The following is a 26581-nucleotide window of genomic DNA, read 5'->3' as shown; positions in this document are numbered from 1 at the left end:
CGCATGGGGGAATGGCAGGTAATTTTATAAACAAAATGAATCCACTAGTGGGTGTGGGTGGTCCCTACAATGGTGGGGAACATGTAGTGTTCTTTAAATACCCCTCACACACCAAAAGGACCCTTGGTGTCATGCTTCATCATTGGGGTCTTCGCACCCCTCTATGGGATGCGGCGTGCTGCTACCTACAACTACGCGGGAGCACTTTTTGCAATGACTATGTGGGGTGTGTGTGAGGTATTTTGTAAAAGTGAGTAAGTGGTGGGGTTTGAAGTGACTACAGTGATGGTTTAAAAAGTACCTGGCTCGTGGGGTGGACTAAAAAAATTTAATGGGCCCCCGAGCTGGCACTGTTAAAAGATTGTGTTCAGAGGTTCTTATGTAGTGCAATGTACATCACCTCTTGTGTGCGTCAACATGTTTCGGAGTGGGAACTCCTTCTTCAGGACGGGGTGAACAAATCCCCACCTTACTCAGGTTTTTCTACACAAAGTCTGTTCGTTACAGAAAAGTGTCCATTAAATAATGGCTAATGTGTACCTAAACATTTTTCAATAAGGTATCTGCCATTGGCGTACCTAGAAGAAAAGGTAAAAGAAAAGTAACAGTAAGATAAGGCAAAAGGACAACTCGGAATGCTTACTTACAGAGTTGCGCTATCTGCCTCTTGTTACCAGGTACAGTACTCACGATTGCGAGGGAAAAGTCTCCGCCTTGTGCCCCAACGCGGCTCCGATGTGAATGAGGGCTTCGTTGGGATTCGCGCCTTTTATGTCCTAGTGGCGGGCCAATTACGCACTAATTGTTCTAATTACCGGACGGGAAAAGGTGACCATATATGGTAAATCTGGTAAAAACCTTTGTGAAAGTTGCCGATCCCGGCTCGCCAGGTAGTGTATGTGCAGCACGATAATTTAGCGTCAGCGCAGAGCCCTGTAGGTAGAGTCCGTGCTAATGCGCATGCGCCGAAGCGAGGACACATGTCTCTCACTGCGGGCATGCGCGTCCCACGGACCGCCGTTCTGCTGCGTTTTTATACATTTGCTCCTGTATTTCAGTACTGAGTATTAGCTGGCACCAGTTGAGGAATAGAAAGGCAGTTATTGGCATAAGTTGACGAGATAAGAAGGAACAGCTGGTATTTCCTTTCACTAATTCCGTGTATGCAACTATGGTTGCCAGTGTGTGCCGCTATTTATTTTTTCAGGCTAAATACATTTGGTAAGTTTGATGATTTGCCTAAAGGTGCCCTACCGGTCTTTATGCAAACCGGTTGTTGGTGGCACTACCCCCATAGTTCTACTTGTGGCGCCATAGTGGTATAGGATAGCTCCCTGGGTTCTGGTAGTGCTGCTCTGCACCTCGGGAGTCCCAAAGTCTCTCAAGTACCCGGGGACTTAAAAAATGTCAAAGAAAGGAGTTCATTGTTACGCAGGCCCCAAAGCATCTCCTGTGATAAGAGAGGGTTGTCAATGTAGTTGCCCCCATGGGATATCGTCATTGAGACCGATGATATGGGTACCCAGACGGAACACCCAGCGCTGTTCCTTTTCAAACAGACCGATCTCAGACTGTAGTTGTTCTATTACTGTCCATGTCAGATCATTTACACAGTGTTGTTCATTCAGGAAATGAGTGGCCATTTTGGTAGTACTTTTCTTGCATCGCACATTACTCTTGTGTTCATTGATCCTGATCTTGACTGCTCTTGTGGTCATCCCGACGTACTCGGCTGCAAGGGCAGGTGATCAGGTAAACCACGTATTTTTGCTGTTGCAATCTGTACATTTTCTTTGGTCCCATTTGGTCCCATTTCTAAAAGTCAGCTGTTTACTTTTCTTGGTCAGATGGCAGCTGCTGCAATTCCCGCAAGGGTGGTGCCCTTGTATGCCATGTAGTGTTGGTTGTTCTGGTTGTTTGCTTTGCGGACGTGTATGGACTAAAATGTCCTACAAGTTCTTGCCTCGCTTGTGTGCGAAGAGACGTTTTTTAAACTCTAGTTCACCACAGACCAATGTGCGAAAGTGATTATTGATGATTTTGGAGACTACGTTAGAGTGAGTACTGTATGTTGTCACACAGATTGGTCTCTTCTGGTTAGTTTCCCTGTTAACATTGTCCTCTAGAAGGGCCTCTCTGTTATTGTTCCGGGCTCGCTTCATTGCTGTGTTGATCACCCGGTCTGGGTATTGTCTCTCTTGTAGATTGATTTTTAGATCTGATGCCTGGGACTTGTACTCGTCTATATCGGTGCAGTTCCTCCGAAGGCGGAGGAACTGGCCATACGGGAGATTCTCCCGGAGATGTCGCGGATGGAAGCTATTGAATCTCAGGAGGCAATTTCTGGCAGTGGGCTTAAAATGAGTGGTAGTTTTCAATGTTCCGCCTTCGGCATAGATATTTAAAAATAGGAAATCAAAGGACTCTTTGGAGATTGAGCTGGTGAATTTTAGGAAGGTGTTTTGGGTATTTAGCCATGTCATAAATTCAGTCACAGATTGTAAATCATCCTGCCAGATGACCAAAATATAATCTATATACCTTTTCCAGGTACGGATGTTACCTCTGAATGGATTGTCCGTGTGTAAGATTTTGTTAGTTTCGAGGTGATGGACATACAAGCCCGCCAGGCTGGGAGCGAAAGTGCTGCCCATGCTGGTCCCATGGCTTTGGAGGAAAAGTGTAGTGTAGTACTCGAAAAAGTTTTTTGTGAGTGCTGTAGAGATGCATTCTAGAACAACACCCCTGGGTGTTTGGTATTTCCAAGGGGTTGTGAATAGTACTTCTTCGATGATGGATAGTGTTCATCATGGGGCAAACTCGTGTACAGGCTTTCCACATCGAGACTCAGTAGTAACTGAGTCTCGGGGTCAAAAGAGAGATAGTTCAGTAGTTGGAGAACCGCCTTAGTTTGTTTTAGATATGTGTCCGTGGCCTGTACAAGAGGACGCAGAAAGGCATTCGCAAATCTAGCCAGGGGTTCCAAAATGGACCCGATGCCTGAGACGATTGGTGTCCCTGGTGGCTTATCCAGGTTCTTATGTATCTTTGGGATACTGTAAAAATACGGGATTCTAGGTGTCTTTTGTATTAGGAAATTCGCCTCCTTTTTTGGCAACCAGTCGTGGGCTAGTGCCTCGTCCACCATTCCTGCTATGGTGGTGCGTAATGACTCAGTGGGGTCCTCTTGTAGGACTGTATAGTTCTCCTGTCGGACAAAAGTCTTAGACATTCTTGGTCATAGGCGGTCGTGGTCTGTACCACTATCGCGCCCCCCCCGCCCCCCCTTATCGGCAGGTTTGATTGTAATATCCTTGTTTGTTGCAAGTTGTTTAATTGCTTCTTGCTCCTTGCGGCTGGTATTATGGAAAACGTTGATATTTGGTGAGTTTAATGTACTCAATTCGCTCATCACTGCCTTCTCGAAAGCCAGTACTTCTACAGGTAATACTGCATCCGGTGGGGTGAAGGTGGATTTGGGTTTCAGCCCTGTGTCTGTGGTTGCCAAGGGCGTTTCTTTATTCCGAAAAAAGGACTGGAGTTTAATTTTTCTAACATTCAAACTACATACAAAAATGCAGGAGTTTGTGTCGAGTTTATTGGCAGGGACAAATCCCAAACCTTTGTTGAGGACTGACTTCTGAATGTCAGAGAGTGTCCATGGTGCTATGTTACCCACTAGGTCCCCCTCTTACTGGTTGGTTTTGGAGGGCACCTGTCATGCTCCTTGTGCTTACCCTGGGGTCTTCTTGCACCTGTTCTTGCCACATTACAGTGTTGCCCCTCTTGTTCCTGGCCCGTCGTGGTCCCGGGCGTGACCCTAAAAAAGGTTGAGGGCCGTAGAACCCTCCCTCAAATTCTGGGGCCCATTGTGGGTAGTTCGATCCAGCTGGTGGTGGACCATACAGGTATTGTGCGAAAGGAGGGTGGCCTTGGTATGGTTGGTATTGAGGAGGTGCTTGGTAGCCCCTCCATCCCCTCTGTCTGGGGAACTGTTGTCTATGTTGTCTTTGGCCTCCCCTGGGGTATCGTTTTTTTTGGTATCCGCTTGAGTTGGACCCAGTTGAGCTACAATCAGACCCATCGCTGCCTGCGTCACTGGTATTATCCTTAGAAAGGTAGCCATCTTTAGTATAGGGATACGCTCTTTCTGGTGTGAAGCGATCCTTGTCTTTTTTGAGTTTATTATATTTACTTTGTTTGAGAGTGAGCTCAAAGTCAGACATCTATTGGTTTAATTCTTCCAGACGTTTTTTGAGGACATTAGGTGATTGGTACGATTTTAGCTGCACCTCTATTTTCTGAATGTCCACTTTTAGTTCTTGAGCAATCCTTGTGGCGGTTTTTACTATCAGAACAAACCAGTCTCTCGTGCAATGCCACAATATCAGTGACCAATCTTTCTTAAACTGCATGTCGTTTTGGAAAATGAAAGGCTCATTTTTAACAATGAGTCCTTGTGGTGCTATCTTATTTCTAAGATACACTGTCATCAGCAACCCATGGAGTGCTGCCTTTATTTGCGTTCTCCTGAGATTTGTCAGCTCCTCCCAGTCTGCCACACTGGGGCCAGGATTTGTATTGCTTAAGCCCTCGAAAGGATTCACTGCTGCCAGGATCCTGTCGATCTTGTCCTCTCCAAAGGTTAGACCATTTTCATCCTCCATTGTTGATGCTGGTTAGGGATCTGTGATGTGGTGGTTTACAGAACGTGTGTTATGTGTGTGTTAGATGTCAGTTAGCTCCCACAGCTGTGCGCTGTCTGAATAATGAAAATAACATAAAGGTAGAGAGAGAGACAGGGTGGATTTGTTCTCCCTAGCCAGAATTTTATAAACAAAATGAATCCACTAGTGGGTGTGGGTGGTCCCTACAATGGTGGGGAGCACATAGTGTTCTTTAAATACCCCTCACACACCAAAAGGATCTTTTAACAGTCCCAGCTCGAGGGACCATTACATTTTTTGAGTCCCCCCCACGAGCCAGGTACTTTTTAAACCATCACGTCACTTCAAACCCCACCAGTCACTCACTTTTACAAAATACCTCACACACACCTCACATAGTCATTGCAAAAAGTGCTCCCGCGTAGTCGTAGGTAGCAGCACGCCGCATCCCGTTGAGGGGTGCGAAGACCCCAATGATGAAGCATGACACCAATGGTCCTTTTGGTGTGTGAGGGGTATTTAAAGAACACTACGTGCTCCCCACCATTGTGGGGACCACCCACACCCACTAGTGGATTCCTTTTGTTTATAAAATTCTGGCTAGGGAGAACAAATCCACTCCGTCTCTCTCTCTCCCTTTATGTTATTTTCGGAATGGCAGGTCAAGGCTTTGTGGCGGTAGCTGATGGTTGACTGAAATTACCTCTACCTCTGCCTCCGTAATAATTTCCTCTGTAGAACCATTTATAATATCCTCTGGGGGATGTATGTTGTGACTTGAGACGCTGATATGTAAAGGAAGCATCTGCAGATGTACCTTTTGCTGCTCCACAACAGGGGGAGTGATAAAAATTGCCTCTTTAGATATATGTTTATAACACCCTCATGTCTTTGGCCGTTTCATTGTCTTTATTAATTTTCTCAAATAAGGTGTCTACTTGAGGCCCAAAGAGATTTTCTCCATCAAAGGGAAGTGCTAGAATATTTCGTTGCACTTCTGGCTGGACCCCTGAAACCTTGAGCCAGGCATGTCTTCTCATGAGTACACTGATGTTAATGCCTATAGGAGATGTATCAGTGCATCTAGTACACAGCAGATGGAGGTGCTGGCTATTTGTTTACCCGTTGAAGCTATTTCAAGTGCCCTTTTTTTGTATTGTACCGAGAGATGTCAGAGGAGCCTCTCCATTTCATCCCAGTGTGCCCTGCCATAGCGGGAAAGTAGACCAAAGGAGTTGGCTATCCACCAATGGTTGGCTGATTGTGTTGCCACTCTCTTCCCTGCAGCATCTATATTCCTCGCCTCTTTGTCTGGTGGGGGTGCCTTGTCAGAAGTTTGTGAGTTCACTCTCTTTCTTGCTGTGGCAACCACTAGAGAGTCTGGTGTTAGCTGACCTCTTATATATGTTGGACCTGTATGAGACGGCTTATATTTTTTATCCACTCATGGGGCAATGACCCTTGCTTTTACTAGTTCTTGTAAAATATCTGTGCTATGTCTACCATACCTTTAAGCATGATCAGATACTCTGCCAAGCGTTGAGTGTATAAAAGCATTTCAAATCGAAAATCAACTTCCAATGGTTCTGTATGGAGCTGAACCTTAGGATAACTAGCTGCTCTACCTTTGATGGCAAGGTATGTAATAGTATCATCTGGAGGGGGAAGCTTAGCCAGATACAAATCCAGGTCCATGTCTGCAGGTGGGTCTGCATTATATATATGTCCCACAGATAGTCTTGAGGGGAAATACAGTATTGATCCCCACGTACCAATGTCCCTGAAAGGAATGACTAGAACCCTTTGTGTGAATCTGCAGGAGGTGAAGGTGCTGGAGAGTGTGCCCTTGGTGGTGGTGGGCTATTGGGTAGTGGACTGGTGGCCTTGTCCACACTTTTTCTATGCTTTGATGGGCAGGGGCTCTCCAATGCTTCTTCAAAAGTCAGTTTTCTCTTTGCTGTCTGTTCCTTAATTTGTGGCGGCGCAGCCATGATTCTATCGGTGTCTGGGTGAATCAACAGTTGTTTTTGCATTGCATTGAGGTGTTCTTGTAACCATTCATGTACCGGTTTCACAGTTTTGGAGCCGATCTTCTGTTTGGCCGAAGTTATACCGGTTTCACAGTTTTGGAGCCGATCTTCTGTTTGGCCGAAGTATGTGACTTTGGTTCCGAAGCAGTTTTCGATGCAGATGGTTTTGGTGCTGAGGTTTTTGTGCCAGGGATTTTGAGTCTCGACTCGAGGCCGATATCGGGTAAGCATGAAATGAAATGAAATTGAGATCTGAAATGAAACTGAGATTTGTACAGAGCACTACTACCCGAGGGTGGCTAGGCGCTAAAGATTCAGGGAGGAGAGAGAAGAAATGCCTAAGACAGTTTATACTTATACGTGCTGAAAAATTATTAGACTCTATTTGTTAAACAGCAGGTGTTTAGCACCTTCCAGAAAGCTAGCAGATCGTTTTTTTCTTCAACTCTAATGGCAGGTTGTTCCAGAGTCTTGCAGTAATGACAATGAAGCTCCTGGCCCCTCAAGTGACTCTTCTCACTTTAGGGACAACAAGGTTAGCTAAGGAAGTGGATCGTAAAGATCTTTTTGGGGTGTACCATTTGAAGTACTGCTTCAGGGAATCCGGGCCGTCACTGTGCAATGCATAGAGACTTAAACTTAATCCGTTCCTTTACCGGAAGATAGTGAAGTGTAAGAAGGACATGGGAAACTGATTGATGTTTAGGGATTCCCATAAGAAGCCGAGCTTCAGCATTTGGAATGATCTGTAGTTTGAGTAGGGATTTTTTGCAGAGGCACAGAAAAAGTGCACTGCATCTAACTCGTCCTGTATATTGGTCTTCCGGATTATCTTGTTCAGCGGCTGCAGGTCGTGCAGAATTCCGCGGCCCGCGCCATTTTTGGCCTGCACAGGCGAGTAAGAGCCTCCGGTTTGGTGCAGTCGCTTCATTGGCTGCCCATCCGGAAGCGGATCATGTTTAAAGTTCTGACCTTGGCGCATAAAGCGCTTTTTGGCGCGGGAGCTAAGTACCTACAACGTAGGCTTGCTTTCTACCGTCCGGCCAGATCTCTGCGATCAGAATCTTTGTTTTTGGCTGTGGTTCCTCGAATAAGGAAGGCACGCACTGGGGGGCGCTCCTTTAGTTTGAGGGCCCCTCAGTTGTGGAACACCCTGCCTCTGGCCTTACGGTCTTCCTCTAATCTGCTCCAGTTTAGGAAGAGCCTGAAGACCTGGCTTTTTAACCTTTAGGATCTATTTTTTTCCTTTCTCTGTGTCTGTTGTTCGCTGTATGGTGTTATGTTTTTTTATCTTGAGCTGCCTCGATTAAAGCGCCGGGACACTCCTTTGGAGTAGCCGTGCGCTATAGAAATAAACATATAACATAACATAACATAACATAACTCGGAAAAGATGAGAGCCTAATGACTGATTTCTGCAAATCTAAGCGGATGAATGGAATAATTTTCCTGAGCGTTGTGAACAAAAAAAAACAGGAATAGATGGAGTTCACCTGTCCTTCGAAAGACAGTTTGTTGTCAAAGTATTTTCCTAGATTTTTAACTTTCTCAGCCGTTGTGGGCAGCCTCCTTAGTTTCTGAGGCCACCACTTAGGGGACCAAAAATAAATGCTGTTCCCGAATAACAAAGCCTCAGTTTTGTCTGAGTTTAGTTTCAGACAGTTCCTAGCCATCCATCTACTGACTTCCTGCATATAGTCATGAAAACGGGAGGCCACACTGTCTGGGTTACCTGCGATCAACACCATAATCTGTGTGTCATCTGCGTATGACTGAAAATCCAAATAATTTAATCCGTTTGGCAAGACATACAGGTTAAAGAGGGTAGGACTCAGGGCTGTGGTTCACTGTGTCAAACGCTGCGGAGAGGTCTAACAAGATTAGTGCAGCATTTCCTCCAGCATCCAGGGTATATTTAATCTCTTCTGGGGCTACCAATGCCAGGTCTGTGCTATGATGGCTCCCAGAGCCAAACTGGGTGACATCCAAGAGCGTGTTTTCCTGAATAAAGTGAGTCAGCCCGGTGGTAATGGCTTTCTCCAGCATCTTTGCAGGGAAAGGCAACGGCCTTATGCTGTTGTTTTTGTGCCGGGCCGGGGCTAGGCATTTCGAGTACAGCTGTTTGATGCAGACTATGGCCCGAAGGCAGTGGCGGCCCAAGTGAGAGCTTTGGTCGGTCTAACGTTTTGGAATGTGCTATTGAGACTGTGTTTGGGATGGATGGGGCACAGTACTCATGGTTTAGCCCAGTGGAATGTTCTTGATTTCAAGTGCGGACCCCAAACTGTTGACATGTGAGAAGGGGCCCTCATCCACTGCCGAGGCATGAGCGTGTGCCTCGTGGTGGTATTCTTCAGATCCCAAAATGTCTGGAGTGTTGTCAACTGTATGTCTGGAAATTTCAAGGTGTCTTGCATGTCGATCATGCAGTGTCTTCTTTTAATTGAAGCACTTACACGCCTCACAGATGGATTGCTGATCTGCGGATGCGGTTTGGATAATGGAATTGATTCACTCATTTCGAACATTTTGACGGGAAGGGCTACATAACGAAGAGGTCTTTAAGCAGGCTGTAATAAAATAGAATGATTCGCATTTGGGAGGTTATTACCCCCGTGGTTTCTTATGTGCCTTAATTATCTCGTTTTAGAATATCTCCCCCTGAGTTTTGGAACGCCGGGTTTGGAGAGGGTGCTGTTCAACTTTAACGTGAACGCACATTGAAATGAACTGCATTGTTATGCAGGTATTGTTTTGGTTCAGGTGGTTTTGTTCACTGGACACTGTGGTGATAAGCCTTTTTTAGGGGGTCTTTGGGTGTGACGTGATATTTACACCTACTTAGAGGGCTTTCCTAGTGTTTGTCACAACCCTTCTCTTCTGGCCTTCTTTCCCTTTTTCTCCTTTTCTCCCTGCCTATTGAGATCCTAGTAAACATGTTGCTCACACTCTTGGTGGTGTCTTTTTAAATAAGTCATGTTGCCATATATCTTTAGGGATTTTTCACCCTGATAATTAGATGGGCATTTTTCTATTTTGGGTTATGTATCTTGACCTTAATAAGTCGGAAGTATGTATATATGTAAATATGTCCTTTTGTATCTTTTTGTATTTTGTAGGTTAATGTGTAATCTCTTGCCCATAGTCCTGAAGAGACCTTAAATAATTGACAGGCTGAAACGCGTCGACTTTCTTGTATTCTGACACCAAAGAAATGTTGTAATACCGTTTAAAAAAATGTTTTTGATGTGGACCTTGAAAAAATGAAGCGTAAAGTGATTTCAGCTTCCGAGGTTTCATGTTCGAATATGGTGATCTAGATAAAGGAATTTAGGTTATAGAAGAAAAATACCATGATTTCCTAGTTTAAATCGTTGGGCATTTGAACCATATAAAGGGTTCATGAGAAAGTGTTTTTGTTTGGTTCATGGTTATATTTGTCGTCATATTGTAAATATTGTGAGACCTATGTCAAATTTATATTAATGTGTATATATGTACAAAATGAAAAAGTTGAATAAGTAAAAGAAAAAGAATTGGTTACTAAAAAAACTTTATGCAAACCAATTTTTTTTGTCTGTATGGATTCATTAAAGTATTTTTTGGTTGGCTATTACATGAATGAATTTCAACTAGTAATGATGACTTAATCAATAAGTATTGGAAAATACATAGGATAGATAATTTTCGGTATCAGTCCTATAACTAGAAAGATTATAAAAAGGAATACCATAGGCATCACTGTATTTAGTTTGTTTAATTTCCCAGATGCCTTGTTGGTTTAATGGGTTTCCCCTGAGATAAATGTGATAATCTAGAGACAGGCACATGATACACACCGAATGTTGGTCAGGGTATGGAAATGTGGCATGGCATTATGGGCAAAAACAAAAAGGTGTCCCTTCCATCATCAGATGGGCATTAGGTGGGTGGAACTTGGAAAAGAAGGATCTACCCCGAAGGGCAAAGGCCCACCGGGCCTTGGTCGGCTGGAATGTGTTGACGGGTGACCAATGTAAACTATAAGTAACCGCGATCTAAAACAATACTGATGTTACAGGCCTAAATGCACGTTTTTTGACAATATTGAGACGGAGCAGAGGAGTCCACAACAGAACCATATGACTGACAAAACAATCTGACAATGGAGTCGAGGACTATGCGCATTGCAAACAAGAGGAGGAGGCACTACACCTCGTGGACTGAAAGACTTCTTCAAAGAAAACAAAAAGTGCACACATCTGAGCCTAACACTAGACGGCGGACTTATGATAAGCATGTGCATCTACAGCCACACATGACATCAAACAAACCCTTGCATGATAAGGCTACTGAATGACACCCGTTGATTCAACTGAACAAATCACACTCAAAGATATTATCAACCAAGGAATAGTTTCCCTCAAAGGAACTTCCTATACATTTCTGGCATACTGTTTCAGTGTGGCTCTTCCCCCCCATCCGAAAAGGGGCATGGAGGTAGGCTGAAGCCTAAATAAGGGTGGCTGTAGTCCCTGTTTGCACCAGTTCTGAACAGGGCCCATATGCTCCCTCACAATCCACAGCAGGGTATGCTATTGGAATTCGAGACTGCACCGCCCTGACCACTCAGCATGGAACTTTGCAAGGGCCCATCTCCCACTCGCCGGATTGCACCAATTAAGGAAGTGGAGCAGGTGAGTGGGACCCTTGAGAGTACTTGCTAAAGGTATGATGGGAAGGTATTGGAGGGGTGTTCCAAACTATATTCCAAAGTTTAGTGACTCATGGAGTAGTAAAGGTTGGCTCTGTGTAGATTCTTTTATTATAAATATTCGAGGACAACTGGTTAATCCATCACTGTACATCGCCTATGCCTTTTTTTAGTCCTCAAATTCACCAGTACTTTTCATGCTCCCCTGACCGCATCAATGCTCTGCTTATTCTCACCAGTGTCCTGTTGGTGGCACAAAGTAGATGCAGCAGTGGATCCTTGAATCAGGAATTCGCCGTTTGCGATTGATGACTATCTCCTCACGCAGGTACTTTTCATACTGCTCCTGGATGTACTCCATAATAGGCTCCCAGCTGCGAGAAAGGTCAAACCGGTGAAAAGAGGAGCAGGAGAAAAACAGCAGATAGAGGATAGAGAGAGATGTACATAGAGGGGAAAGAGGGACGATGGGTGTTATGGAAATAGTAACAAAAGTAAGAAGTGAGGAATGTAAATGTAAATGTACAGGAATTTATATAGCGCAAATCACCAAGCGGTTTCTAAGCGCTTGCTTAGGGAACCCGTCCTGGTATTCCCCTGTGAGATAACCCCGGCAGGGTATCCGCAAGGTGAAAGCCAGGCATCCCGCCGCGAGGGGCCGTTGTGGAGATTGCAACTCTGGGCAATAGCTTGCTTAGAGTGTGAACCCGTGAATCGAGTAGGCACCGGAGCGAGAATTGTCGAGTCCATGGACATTTTAGGACTCAAGACCCCGCCGAGCCAGGAATTGAACCCTGGTCCCGGGCTGACCTCTGCTTCCAGGTCTGCCTCCTCTAACCAGTGAGCCACACTTCTCCAAGAAAAGGACTAACACAAATGAGCGTCAGACAGTGAAGCAACAAGGGAGATAAATGACACAAGAAAGTGGGGGCGAACAAACACAGACAAGTACCCAAGGTGGAAAAACAGTGGTGGAAATGAGAGACAAGTCACCTGTGAAGAGAGGCGGAAAGAGAAGTGGCAAAAAGATGGCAGAGAAGCAAGGAGGTGGGAGGAAGGAAGAAGCACATGTGACACAAAATGGGTAAAACACAATGAAAGAAGAGAAGAGACACAGGGAACACAAAGACTGAAAGATGAAATAATCATTAAAAACCCTGCATTGAAGAGGGCGGAGACGCAGTGCAGGCAGTGCATTATAAGGAAGCCATATGAGCGCAAATCCCCTTCAAACAATTTCAGAGTTGTTAACTGAAGTGGGCCTCTCTACTGACACTTCCCTATCGTGTTATGGTATGCTTAAACAGAAAAGTTAGTCACCTATAGTAACTACGTTACATGTAATCTACTGGATGTGCTAATTATATCTCAAAGGAACTGTGCGCCATAGTAGTCAAATACTGTTACAATCCAGAGAACCACAGTGCAGCTCTTCTTCAGATCCAAATAGGATAGGCCAATCTCTCTGACCACTATGAAAACTAGGGAATTTGAGTGGTAGTTCGAAATAGAAATTATTGCATCATGTGGTTTTCATAATAAATTGCTGTTTGTTCTGTGTAACCTTGGTATTTTGAAAGAGAAAGTCACTTGGAAAGTCAGTTGTCAACATAGGGTCCCCATATGTCTACTCTTCCTTCTGAGATGAGAGAAACCACATACAAACATTAAGTGGATACTATGGGGGTGTTTGGCAAATTTCGAGCAAATGAGTAGAGCCGCAAACTGATAGCGCTTTGGATCTGCCTTGTGAGATTAGACTGTAGATGAGTGCTTCAGTCAGATTCATTGATATGTTTTTTAAAAGGCTATTTATTGGGGTTTTCAAAATTCTATACATACGAGTTTGAGGAAGCATGTTAATCTGTGATCTATCACACATTTGTTTGCACTTATACATTGTTCCAACATACTCAGTTTATTTTAATGTTTCCAAAAAATGCTCTAACTGTGGTACTGTTTGTAGTCCGTTTGCTTCTTATACGTTTTCACATTTTGAATCACAGCTATCCTTAAGTAGCCTTTTAAGACACGAGATCTGGCATCCTCCAAAGTGGTCATTTGAAATATTCCTTCTTGAATAAACCGTTTTAATGGTAAGAGGTTCAATATTACTCTCAAGGTACCTTAAATGTACACAATATGCCAGTTGTCCTCTTTTTTCCAAAACCATATTTTAAGGTTTTTTATAGGGTGCACAATACATGGTTCAATGTGCATCTATATCTTAGTAGATATACTTGTCATAACATCAAATGAACATCATAAGATGTCAACATAAGGTGTCCCCCCTGGTAAAGCGCTCTGATACCCTCACAGGTCTTGTTCGCGCTATATAAAACTTTATAAATAAATAAATTAGCACATGAATGCAGGGGAACGATATAAGCAAACACTGACATGAAACTCCATATTATGAGTGTGGGTCAAGATATTGTCCGTTATGGAGTGTCAGCAAAATTACTGCATAGTCATGAAAGACAGATGCACACAAATAAAAAGTAATTAACCAAAGGCGTCTGACTGTACATCCTCTTTACTTAAGGAAGGTGATGGAGTAGGCCTAAATAACCCCGCAAGACCATAGACATATTGCTTGGGCCACCTCTAGGTCACCTTGCATTTTTTATGAAGGTTATAAAAGGGAACTGAATCTTTTCAACCTTAGTCATCCTTTCAGATATCAAAGCTGACAATTGCTCCATAGCATAAACGTGCGAGCTCATGAACAACCACATGTTCGTGGGAGGGGGATTTGGTTACTTCCAGAGAGGAGCTACCGTTAAAAGGGCTGCAAGCAAACAATGTGTGAGAAGTTTACTGATATGAGTGGTTAAAGGGTATTCTGCCTCTCCTCCTGTGCCTTTCATCAACAGTACCAAACGGTTCCTAGGCAAATCTAAGGCAGTTATCATACTCATTTAAGCATCTCTGATCAAAGCATATGGACCCGATGAATTATGAGCCATCGTGCCCATTTCTTACAACCTTTCACATTCGAATCTTGAGAGCGGAACTTTGGATGGAATCTGGTTAGGATGAGGTACAAATGCAAAATAACGTTGCACTCATTTTCTTTCTATTGTGTGCAGATAGATGATTTTGCAGCACAAATTCATATATGAGCCCAGGAGACATCAGATATTTTGTGTTTCGAGGTCCGTCTCCGATGCTAAGGCACAGGAAGACTTCAAAAGCTGTCAATGAGAATTCAATAGCTTGTATAGGATAGAAATCTCTTTTGCGTTAAGGCTGCTTATTAAGAGCATCTCAATCGAGGTAGGGTCACATGATCCTACCTCGCTCTATCTGTGTTGTGTAGCAAGTTTGTGTTGCTGAATATACTTAAAGGGATAAACTATTAGGAAATTAAAGGCCTGTTGGTACGCCACTTGCAATTGAATTTGTCCTGATTCATTCAGGTCATATATGTATAGCCAATGTTGCCATAGGGGCGGCTAACCAAGTCCTGAAACACCTATCACAAAGGCAAGGTGGCAAGTCTTACAGATCTGGTGAAATACCCAGTACAGGTATAAGCAATTTCCACCAGTTCTTGACATGACAACACAGATGTTTAGGTACTCTACTTCTGATTGTATTGTACCCCTTTCATTTTAAAGAAAAGCAGCCTCTATTTGCCTGATAGTAACTGCATATTTAAAACATTAATGTTTGTGTCAACAAGCGTGTCACCCCTCTCCTGTTACTTTTTGCAAATCTAAGCCAAACAGCCCAAATACAATGTTCTTCTAGACTTAGAGTTGGCCTTCACCATCTGGTAAAAGGAAGCCAAACGGGTGCAATGTGAGGAGATCCCTAAACTCATTGGTCTTCCGTCCTCCTGTTCAGGAGGTTAACACCACCTAACAGTCACTGCTTCTTTTTAGCATTTGGAGAAACATCAATATTGGTGAACGGGGGGACTCATTTTCTGTGGGAGATGGGAGGATAGGCAGACTTTGCTTGTTGGTAAATTTGGACCAAGAAGATATAGATGGGTGGGTGGGCTCGGGGTGAGTGTTGAGTGGCGTATATATATATATATGCGGCAGCAGGGACAATGGGAGTGTTCGAAGGGTATCAGGAAGGTGTTTAATAGGGATAAAGTATTCAGCAAGGTGTGCAGGTTGGATGTGAAGGGATTAGTAAGGAATGCATCAGATGAGAGGGGATTGAGGATGTGTGGGACTCTCAGACCAGGCCAGTGAGGTGTGGTGGAGGCGAGGACCTGTGAGGTGGGCAGATTAGTGATGAAGAAAGTGTACTGGATGATAGTTTGGCGTGCGAGGTTGGTGGAGTAAGCGATGCTGATTTGTGAAGATCTGAGAGGAACAGGGTGGAGCAGTAAAGGGTGTGTTAGGATAGGATATCAGGAGGTATGTAGGGCCACAAAGGGATTGCGAGGGATGTAAGTGAAAAGAATTTTAGATGCATGTGGGGGAATAAAGGTAGTCATGCAAAGGGTGCGAAGGTATTGTTTAGGTGTAGAGAGTGAATGAGGATATGGGTGAGGTGTCTGGGTTGAAGAAGGAATTGTGGAGGTGTTGGATTGGAAAGTGGAATGTGTAGAGTAGTTAAAGAAAACATTTGGCTAGATCTGTAGATATGTGAGGTATACTTGGTGGAGGAGAATATTGGAGAGGGCTGTGCCATGACTAGTAGGGATTACGGGGGTCAGTGAATTGCATGTGGTAGAGAAAAACAATCAATGGGGACTACATAATTGTGAAAGAAATCAATGAGATGCATGGAGTAGAGGGAGAATTAGGGAGATATTTGTGGTGCAGAGGAGGATAGGATAAAAAATTTTAAAGCGCTCGAATGACGAGGCGTCTTGGCGCTGAGAGGTGAGATAGAGGGACTGCAACCGATATGCCAAACCTTAGATCGCGGGGAACAGCCAAGTTTTTAGCAATTTCCTAAAAAGCTGCCTATTCGATAGTAGTCTCATGGTGATAGGCAGCTGGTTCCACAACTTGGCTGCACAGTGTGATAGGCTCCTACCTCCCCATCTGACTCTGCGAATTTTAGAGATACCAATGAGACCCGTGTTTGAGGATCTGAGGTTTCTCATGGGAGTACACTAAGAGAAAAAATTCCGTAAATCAGCTGCCCCTCCGGCATATAATGCCTTAAGGACCAAGCATATGGCTTTGAATTTCATCCGTTGCTGAATCGGGACCCAGTGTAGTGACCTGATGGCAGCAGAGGTGGGATGAATTTTAGGAATGTTTAACAATAAACGAGCAGCAGCATTTTGCATTGATTGTAATTTTGCCCTCTGCGCCTTATCAAGGCTTATAAAAAGTGCATAGCAATAATCTAACCATCTAGAGAATAAGGGCCACTACCTCTGGTTTTCTTAGTTGATGAGGAATGAAGGGAAAAATCTTCCAAAGAAGCTTCAATAAAAAGAAGCAGGAAGAAGTTACACGGTTGATCTGGGCCGCAAAATTAAGCTGGTCGTCGAAGATGACCCCCAGATTCTTGACCTTATCGGATGGAACGGGACATTCACCAGCCTCTGTCAGCCACCAGATTTGATTCCACAGGGTTGGACCATTGCCAAACTCAATTCACCTCCGTCTTATCCGTATTGATCTTAAGATAATTATGACTCATCCAGCTCATGATGTGAGTAAGACAAGCATAGAAGCTGGTGGCAGTGGACTCAGACTGTTTAGATACAGAGATGACAATCTGTGAGTCGTTCGCATACGAGACCCGCGAGAAGCCATGCTCTCTGATGAGTCTGGCGAGTGGGGAGACATATATATTAAACAGAGTTGGCGACAGTGCAGATCCCTGCGGTACTCCACGCGGGAGAAGGAATAATTCGGATTGCAGATTTTCCTAATGTATGGTCTGTTCCCTAGAAGCCAGAAATGAGGAGAGAAGGGACAGAGCCAAATCCCCAATCCCCACTGCCTTCAGCCGCCGCACTAACACCGTATGATTCACGGTGTCAAATGCTGCTGATAGGTCTAAGAGGATGAGGATGGCTCTTTCCCCTCCATCCACCTGCCTGCAAATCTCCTCAGTTGCCATGATCAGCGCAGTCTCAGTCGAATAACACGACCGGAAGCCAGGCTGACTTGAGTCAAGCAGATTGTCGGAGTCTAAATATTGTGTTAGCTCCTGGTTTACCAATCTTTCGAGGATTTTAGCTGCAATTGGCAGACACAAAATAGGTTGGTAATTCTTGACCTCCATGGGATCTTAGGTCGGCTTTTTCAAAATTGGTCTGATGAACAAGTTACTTACCTTCGGTGTCGCTTTTTCTGGTAGATACAATATCTGCCTGTGGATTCCTCACCTTGTGAATACCTCTTGCGTCAGCAACATTCGGAAATTCTTTTTGTAGCTTCGCGCCGACGTGGACTTGGACGTCATAGAGACACGGCATCGCACTCGACTCCGCTGACGTCACCGACGCCTACAATAGGCCCACGCCGGCGTGATGATGTCAGTTCCGCCCTTTTTTCCGTGCCTTCGAGGCACACGGACGGACCAATGACAGTAGACATATACACAGTATACGCAGTACAAATATCAAGATAACACACACAGTGTGAAGCAAATGCAATAAAACATTTGAAATAAACAACTCCTTGACAATAAAATAAATACATTACAGAAACTCTGGTATAGAAGAGTGGACAACGGGGAGGCGGGTGGGTCAGTGAGGAATCCACAGGCAGATATTGTATCTACCAGAAAAAGCGTTACCGAAGGTAAGTAACTTGTTCTTCTTGATAGATACATCTGCCGTGTGGATTCCTCACCTTGTGAATAGAGTCCCACAGCAGTCCCCACTCCCGGAGGAGGGTGTCCACTCTTCTAAACCAAGAAATCCTGGAGAACAGAGCATGCAAAGTGACCGTCCCTCCTCACTTCGGAATCTAAGCAGTAATGCTTCGCGAAAGTGTGGAGGGAAGACCAAGTTGCCGCTCTACAAATATCCTCTACAGGAACACCTCTAGACAACGCTGAGGTTGAAGACTTAGCTCTTGTAGAATGAGCCCTTATACCCTCTGGTGGTTCCTTACCGGCCAAAGAGTAGCAGATCTTTATACAGAGGACGATCCACCTCGACAAAGTTCTTTTATGGACCGCTCTTCCTTTCTTGCAGCCAGCAAACCCAATGAAGAGCTGGTCATCCAAACGAAAGTCTTTAGATCTGTCCAAGTAAAAGGACACCGCCCTTTTGGGGTCCAGACGGTGCAACCTCTTCTCATCCTTAGAAGGGTGTGGGGGAGGATAAAAGGTAGGGAGGGTAATGGATTGACCAAGGTGGAAAGGAGTAACCACCTTAGGCAGAAAAGCAGCCCTGGTCCTAAGAACCATTCGATCAGCATGAATGGTCAAGAAAGGGGGCTTGTAACTAAGAGCTTGAAGCTCACTTACCCTCCTTACCGAGGTTATTGCAACGAGGAAGACTGTTTTAAGAGTCAGAAGCCTCATAGGACATTTGTGAAGAGGCTCAAAGGGAGCACCCATTAAAAAGGTCAATACAAGATTTAAGTCCCACTGAGGCACAATAAAAGGAGTAGGAGGGAACTTATTTGTGAGGCCCTTCAAAAACCTTAAAACTACAGGAGATTTAAAAAGAGATGGCTGGTCAGGCAAACAAAGAAATGCCGACAGCGCTGAAAGATAGCCCTTCACTGTGGCAACAGCAAGCCCCTGTTGCGCTAGAGAAAGGGCAAACTGGAGAACATCAGACAAATGGGCTCTCAAAAGGTGAATAGATTTCTCCCCACACGACAAATTTTGACCATCTATAAAAATAGATGGACTTAGTGGAGTCACGGCTGGCTGACAAGATGACATCCACAACGTCAGGCAGGAGGGAAAAGGAATTCAGGTGGCCCCGTTCAATCTCCAGGCATGAAGGTGTAATGTCTGGAGGTGGGGGTGTAGAACCTGCCCCTCCATCTGAGAGAGGAGGTCTGCCCTGAGAGGGAGACGGAGCGGCGGGTGAGAGGAGAGGTGGAGAAGATCTGTATACCACACCCTTCTTGGCCAGTCCGGGGCGACCAATATGACTTGGGCCCGGCCTTGGCGAATCTTCCTCAGAACCCGAGGAATCAAAGGTATGGGAGGAAACGCGCAAAGGAGTTGATTTCCCCAACTCAACTGAAACGCGGCCCCCAAGGCTCCTTGCATCGGATACTGGAGACTGCAGAAAGACAGGCAGTGAGCATTCTCGCGAGTGGCCAACAGGTCCACCCGAGGAGTCCCCCACATCTGAAAGATGTGGTGAACCACCTCCGGGTGAAGCCTCCACTCGTGGTCGGCAGAGAACTGCCGACTGAGACTGTCTGCACGAACGTTCAGAACTCCGGCCAGATGATTCGCCATCAGACAAATCTGATGGTCCTGAACCCAGGACCAGAGACGCAGAGCCTCTCTGCAGAGACACTGCGACCCCACTCCTCCCTGTTTGTTGATGTACCACATCGCGGTCGTGTTGTCCGTCAGGACCTGGACCGAACGACCGCGAAGGGAGGGGAGGAAGGCCTTGAGCGCCAAACGTATCGCCCGCAATTCTAGAAGGTTGATGTGAAGCAACCTTTCCTCTGGAGACCAAAGACCCTTGACCTCCAGATCCCCCAGATGAGCACCCCACCCTAGAGTGGATGCATCCGTTATCACTGTGGCCACCGGAGGAGGCAACTGAAAAGGCTTCCCCTGAGACAGGTTGCCTTCCACGCCCCACCAAGACAGATCCGCTGCAGCTTCTCTGGAGATCCTCACTGACTCCCTGAGATCTCCGTTGTGCTGATACCACTGCCCGCGGAGGCACCACTGGAGCGCCCTCATGTGCCAGCGTGCATGGTTGACCAACAGAATGCATGAAGCCATCAGACCGAGCAGGCGAAGGACCTTCAGGACTGGAACGACCGCTCCATTGTAAAATAAAGGAATCATTTCCTGTATGTCGTGAATCCTTTGAGGAGGGAATGCACGACATACAGTTGTGTCCAGTACAGCACCTATGAACAGGTTGCGCTGGGAGGGCACCAGGTGAGACTTGGGTACATTTATCGAAAAACCCAACCTGTACAACAACTGGGTTGTCTCTCGCAGATGATGGAGCACTCTCTCTGACGACTCTGCTTTGATCAGCCAGTCGTCCAAATAAGGGAATACAGGAATCCCTGACCTTCTGAGATGCGCCGCCACCACTGCCATCACCTTGGTGAAGACTCGAGGCGCAGTAGTAAGCCCAAACGGAAGGACCGCAAACTGATAGTGCTGCGATCCCACCGTAAAACGGAGATACTTCCTGTGCGACTTCAGGATGGGGATGTGAAAGTACGCATCCTGTAAGTCGAGCGACACCATCCAGTCTTCTTCCAGCAGTGCCTGAAGAACCTGAGCAAGGGTGAGCATCTTGAATTTCTCTTGTTTCAGATAAAGATTCAAGATCCTGAGATCCAGGATTGGATGAAGCCTGCCATCCTTTTTGGGAATCAGGAAATACCGGGAGTAGCATCCCTGACCCCTTTCCTGCTCTGGGACCACCTCTATCGCACCTTTTCCTAACAGAATTGAACTTCCTCCTGTAGGAGCAACAGATGTTTCTCTGAGCAATATCCCTGGCAAGGAGGGTAATTGGGAGGGAATTCCCGAAAGGGAAGGGCATACCCATTTTCTATGAGATTGAGAAGCCAAAGATCTGATGTAACCGATTCCCAATCCCGCAGCAAGTGGGTAAGCCGACCCCCCACCGGACCCACATGATCCTGAATGGCGGATCTAGGGCTGCTTTTCTGTGGCTGGGGGGTTGGAGGAGGTGGAGGAGGAAGAGGCTTGACGCCCTCGAGGATGTGCCCTTTGCTTTCCCCGTATGACCTATACAAGGTATTTTGTTGCTGCTGCTGTTGACCTTGTCTATAGGTACGAAAAGAAGAGCGTCCAAAACCTCTGAACTTTCTGGCCGATGAACCTCTTACTTGAAGACCAAGGGATCTAGCAGTTGCCCTGCTATCCTTAAATCTCTCTAAGGCTGTATCTGCCTTCTTGCCAAAGAGTCCTTCACCATCAAAAGGCAGATCTAACAACGCAGACTGCACATCAGCAGAAAAATCCGAGGATTTTAACCAAGCTGAACGTCTTGTGGCAACCGCAGTGCCCATGATCCTTGCAACAGAATCTGCAGTATCCAGACTGCTCTGGATAACTTGACGAGCTGCCGCTTGAGTATCAGATAAAACTTCCTCAAAGTCACTTCTGCAGTCTTCTGGAACCTTTGGAATCAATAAACGCATTGAGTCCATAAGTGCGTGCACATACCTTCCCATAAGACAAGTGGCATTCGTTGATTTTAACGCCATACTTGCGGAGGAGAAAGTTTTCTTGGCCACTTGATCCTGTTTTTTAGCTTCCTTGTCACCAGGCACTTGGGGAAAAGCACCAACTGACTTTTTGAGCACGCAGCTTGAATCACCAGACTTTCAGGAGAAGGGTGAGATGATAAAAAAGCAGGGTCTTCAGGAGCCACTCTATATCTCCAAGCCACACCTTTCGAGACAGGAGGAGCAGAAAGAGCTGTCTCCACACTTCCATAATGGGTTCAGTTAACGCCTCACTAAATGGGAGTAAGGGTTCCACAGCTGAGCTCGGTGAATGGAGAACCTCTGTAAGCAGATTTGATTTAAATTCAACAGTAGGTAATGTTAAACCTAAAAGTCCTGCTGCCTTTTTCTTTACCACGTGATATGGCTGAACATCCTTAGAGGGCGCATCCGGACCTGATGGCAACACCCACTCTGGGGAAAAATCAAGACCACTAGCATCAGCTAGCTCCTCAAAATAATTCTCATCCAGTTCACCTTCCTCCAAGTCTGAATGAGACTCATAATACCTCCGTTCTTCCAGGAGACGTTGAGCTTCTCTCCTAGACCTCTGTTTAACACGGATTGCAGCCGGATCCACTGACGACTCCGACGGCGCCGGAGCCGACGTCGGTACCGAATCCGATGGCTTAGAAGGATGCTCCAAAGATTTGCTTGGAGCGGGCGACGCCGGTGCTGGAGTCGTCGACTTCGGTCGAGCCGGCGTCGACATCGACCTCGGTGGAGCCGGGTACTGCCACAGCGGAGTCGGGGTCGGCATATACGGCATGAAAGGTGCTGGGGCATAAGAGTGAGGCACACCCAAATTAAATGCCATTGGACCCATGGGACCCGAAGGTGCACCAGAGGGGTACCATGACCTCGAGAATACACCATACATAGCGTTCAGGAACGCTGAAGGATCCTGACCTGGTGCTGGAAAAGGTGGATGATCACCTTCAGGCCGATCTCGAGGCAGATTTGAATCTGGTTCATCAACAGGAGCCGATTCCTCTTCCTCATTAGGAACTTCACCGACCTATTCTTGAGCCGGAGACGGCGTCGGATCGGAAACTGGAGTCGGAGATTGAACTTGCGACTCCGAAGGCGAGGCCTCGCCTTCTCGATCCGAAACCTCTTGCGGTGGGATCACCTTCGATTTAACCTTCTTGGGTGATCTCGACCTCGAGCCCGACTTCTCACCAGAATGACGTCGAGATTCATGTCTCCTTTTCTTATGCTTCTTATGTGACCTCGAAGCATGATCCGATGAAGACTTCGAAGCTGATGCCTCTCGAGATCTTGATCTTGACCTCGACCTCGACTTCCTCGAGCGGGATTTTGAAGACTTCTTTCCTTTATCGGCTTTCAGTTTAGCCACAAGAAGCTTGGTCTCCCTTTCTCGTAGGGCCTTTGGGTTCATTTTTTGACACGATGAGCATCCATCTACGTAGTGGTCGGAGCTCAAACACCAAATACAGTCCTGGTGTGGGTGCGTAACGGACATCATCTTCCCGCACCCCCTGCAGGGTTTAAATCCAGTCTTCTTTGTCGACATTATAAGGAGACAAAGAGGCAAGAGAGTAAAGAAACGAAGAAAACAGTAACAAAGTTACCAAAAGCTACTGAGTATCCCGCAACCGTTAGCGTCGACGACGCGGAAAAAAGGGAACTGATGTCATCACGCCGGCGTGGGCCTATTGTAGGCGTCGGTGACGTCAGCGGAGTCGCGTGCGATGCCGTGTCTCTATGACCTCCAAGTCCACGTCGGCGCGAAGCTACAAAAAGAATTTCCAAATGTTGCTGACGCAAGGGGTATTCACAAGGTGAGGAATCCACACAGCAGATGTATCTATCAGAAACAAGGTTTTTTTCTAGACCAAGGGGTAGGTCCCAGACTCAACTACTTGATTTAAGAGGGGGGATTAGATGTAAGCTAATCATCCCGGAAACCAGGTGCATGATGGTCGGTGGACATGGGTCTTTAGGGGATCCAGATTTAGTTGATAGTAAGGTTTTATTCACATCTTTGGAGCAAGAGAGCTGAAACTAGTTAGTTTGCACTGCAGTGTCTTCACCTCCAATGCTGGGTCATGACCATTCTCGGCAAACTGCAAATTATTAAGGAGGTCATCATAAATTAGTTGAACCTTAGTCTGAAAGAAATTCGCCATCTTATTACAGAAGGATTGGTCTGGCCTAAATAGACTGACCTGTTGCGGTTTGGATAACACTTGGATAGATTTGAAGAGCTCCTTGGAGGAGTTTTTAGCCGCCTCAATTTTTGCAGTATAGTAGGTGACTTTTGCTTTTATAATAGCCTCTTTGTATTGTTGGAGCGCTATATTGTATGCAAACTTATGCTCCCTAGTATAGTCAGATCTCCATAAGCGCTCAACTCTCCTACAAGTGGCTTTTAAGCTCAGGTCCATACCATGGCGATGTCGCCTGGGATCTTCTTACTCTAATGATTTTTTACGGCACCACCTGGTTAACTGCTGTAGCTATCCATTTCTCAAACTGGATAGCTACATCATTGTTATCCACAACCCGTAGGGGAGGACAAATGTTTAGGGCCTGCTAAAATTCCGTCCCTCGTACTTTGTTCCATTATCTGATTTTTAAACTGGCAGATTTGTTTGCGACTGGAAGGGTTGGTTGGGTGATCTTAATATTGAAATATATCGCCCTGTGGTCAGTCCAAGGAAGAGGAGAGGTTTTAATCAATGAAACGTCAGTGTTATTAGTAAATATGCTGTCAAGTGTAGGACCAGCAGAATGAGTAGGTCCTGACACAATTTGAAACAGGCCATAGCCTGCTAAATTATCGAGTAACCTACTGGTGTCAGGGTTGTTATTTAGTTCCAACTGATAATTAAAATCACCCAAGATGATGAGCGATTTGGAATCTAAGCATGATTCGAGTAGAGTATGTAGGGCTTGAGTGAAGGAGGCTTTGGGACCGGGCGGCCGATACAAAAATATACCATTGAGAGTGAAGTTGTTGTTAATTTTCAGCACAAAGCGAATAGCCTCCGCAGGTAGAAGTGGAAATAGACTCTGCATGCACCTTTAGGTGGTCGCGAAATATTATCGCTATTCCCCCTCCTTTGCTCCCTACCCTGTCTTGGCTGGACACTGAGTAACCTGCCGCTGCCGGGAGAACAATATTCAAGTTGTGGACGAATCAGTCCTCGGACCCTGACGCGGTTAGGAAAAGTATATCAGGAGGGGAAACCTGCAGCAAGCTTTCTATCTGGTATTTGTGTTTACCCAGTGATCGCGTATTGAGCAGAATGCATTGAAGCGGCTGATCATACGTCGCTCCCACAGTACAGTTTGGGTTGTTAAGACTGCCAGTTCGGTTGTAGTACCTGTAGTAGGGATCACCAAGACTACCGTCTCACCCTCCCCTGCTCCCGCCACTGTCTTAACACCCTCAGCCTCAGCAGGAGAACTATTTTTAGGTCTGCCGGGTGTTGTTGGGTCTGTCTAGGGTACAGAAGGGCATCAAGGTCGAGATGGAGGAAGGCCCTGTTGAGATGTTAGGTGATGGGGGATTATGAGAGGTGTAAGAAAACTGGTGAGGCGTGTGGTATATAGTAGGGAAGGAATCAGAATGACATTGCTGTTTAGGACATTAGTAGAGTGTATAGAATAAAAGTAGCAATCTGTAAGCTGGTTGGGATGCAGAAGACGGACCAATAAGATCTGTGAGGTGGATAAAAGGATCAGCAGTATATGTTGGACATGACAAATTATTACAGCATTGCATCACCAGAGTATTAGTGAGGTGTGTTCGGTGAATAGGCTTGAAAAGCATACCTATGAGAGTTAGATGAAATGGCGTTGGTTAGTGGTTGAAGAGATGAATGCGGTTAATGGTATTGAAGAAGGAATCAGGGTGTTTGTTGGGTGGGAGAGAATAGAATATGGGTAAGTAAAAAAAGGATGTTAGTTGTTGATTGGAAGGAAGATGATGATATTGGTAAGGTGTGGTAGGTTGAACTTTGTAAGCGATCAGTGTGGAGGAGTTTCAATTAATGAGGGGTATGTAATTTTGGAAGATATGAGTTTGGTGTAAAAGTAGGATGCAGGGAAACTGTGAGACAGGTGGGGTAAATGAGGTAACCAGTAAGGTAGGTACCTGGAGGAGTCCTTTGTGCAATGGGTGGTGTAGAAAAGAGGATTGATAAAGTCTGTGGGTGGAGGACTGAATTAGTTAGTTGTGTATAGTGCCCAGGGAATTTCAGAAAGGTATATAAAGTGATTGGTGAGGTGTTTGTAGTGAAGGAAAGAGTCAGTGATGTGTTTGGAAGGGGATACACAAGATGTATGGGGTGGAGATGGGTATGATTTGATTTTTAAGTTTGTATAGCGCTCGAGTGCCTTGAGGTGTCTTGGCGCTGCTGCTATCATGACGAGAGAAGGAAAATAAGACCAGGCAAAAAATGCTATTACACTAATCAAAGAGCCAAGTATTCAGGGACTTTCGAAAGGACATAAGATCTGGGCACTTTCTTAAATTCTTGGGAAGGGAGTTCCACAATTTTGCGGCCTTCAAAACAGAACTCCTACCTCCTCATGAAGCTCGTTTAACAATAGACATTAAAAAATATTTTGAGTCTTAGGATCCAAGTCTTCTAGGAGGGGTGTACCAGACACATTTCTCACAAAGATATAGAGGACGAATATTATGCAGTGCCTTAAAGGCAATACAGAGCGCCTTTGCCACAGGAAGGCAGTGTAGCGTAATCGGGGCTTGTGAAGCTGATTGGTATTCCCGTGAGAAGGGGAGCTGAGGCACTCTGCAGCATCTGGAGTTTAAGGAGGGATTTTTTAAGG

At 45.6% G+C, this 26581-nt stretch overlaps 1 protein-coding gene across 1 annotated transcript in view; it reads right to left on the bottom strand.

Annotated features, from left to right (window-relative positions):
• SEPTIN12 (septin 12) overlaps nucleotides 1-26581 on the bottom strand; it is a 539550-nt gene that overhangs the window by 152917 nt on the left and 360052 nt on the right. The window contains exon 7 of the mRNA XM_078662920.1: nucleotides 11627-11764. Coding sequence (XP_078519046.1) covers nucleotides 11627-11764 — 138 coding nt within the window. The remainder of the gene's footprint in view (nucleotides 1-11626; nucleotides 11765-26581) is intronic.

The sequence above is a fragment of the Lissotriton helveticus genome, chromosome 10 (assembly GCF_964261635.1).
Source record: "Lissotriton helveticus chromosome 10, aLisHel1.1, whole genome shotgun sequence".
NCBI classification, from domain to species: Eukaryota; Metazoa; Chordata; class Amphibia; order Caudata; family Salamandridae; genus Lissotriton; species Lissotriton helveticus.
The sequence above is the reverse complement of the archived record's forward strand: the minus strand, read 5'-3'. Positions and strand labels throughout refer to the sequence as shown.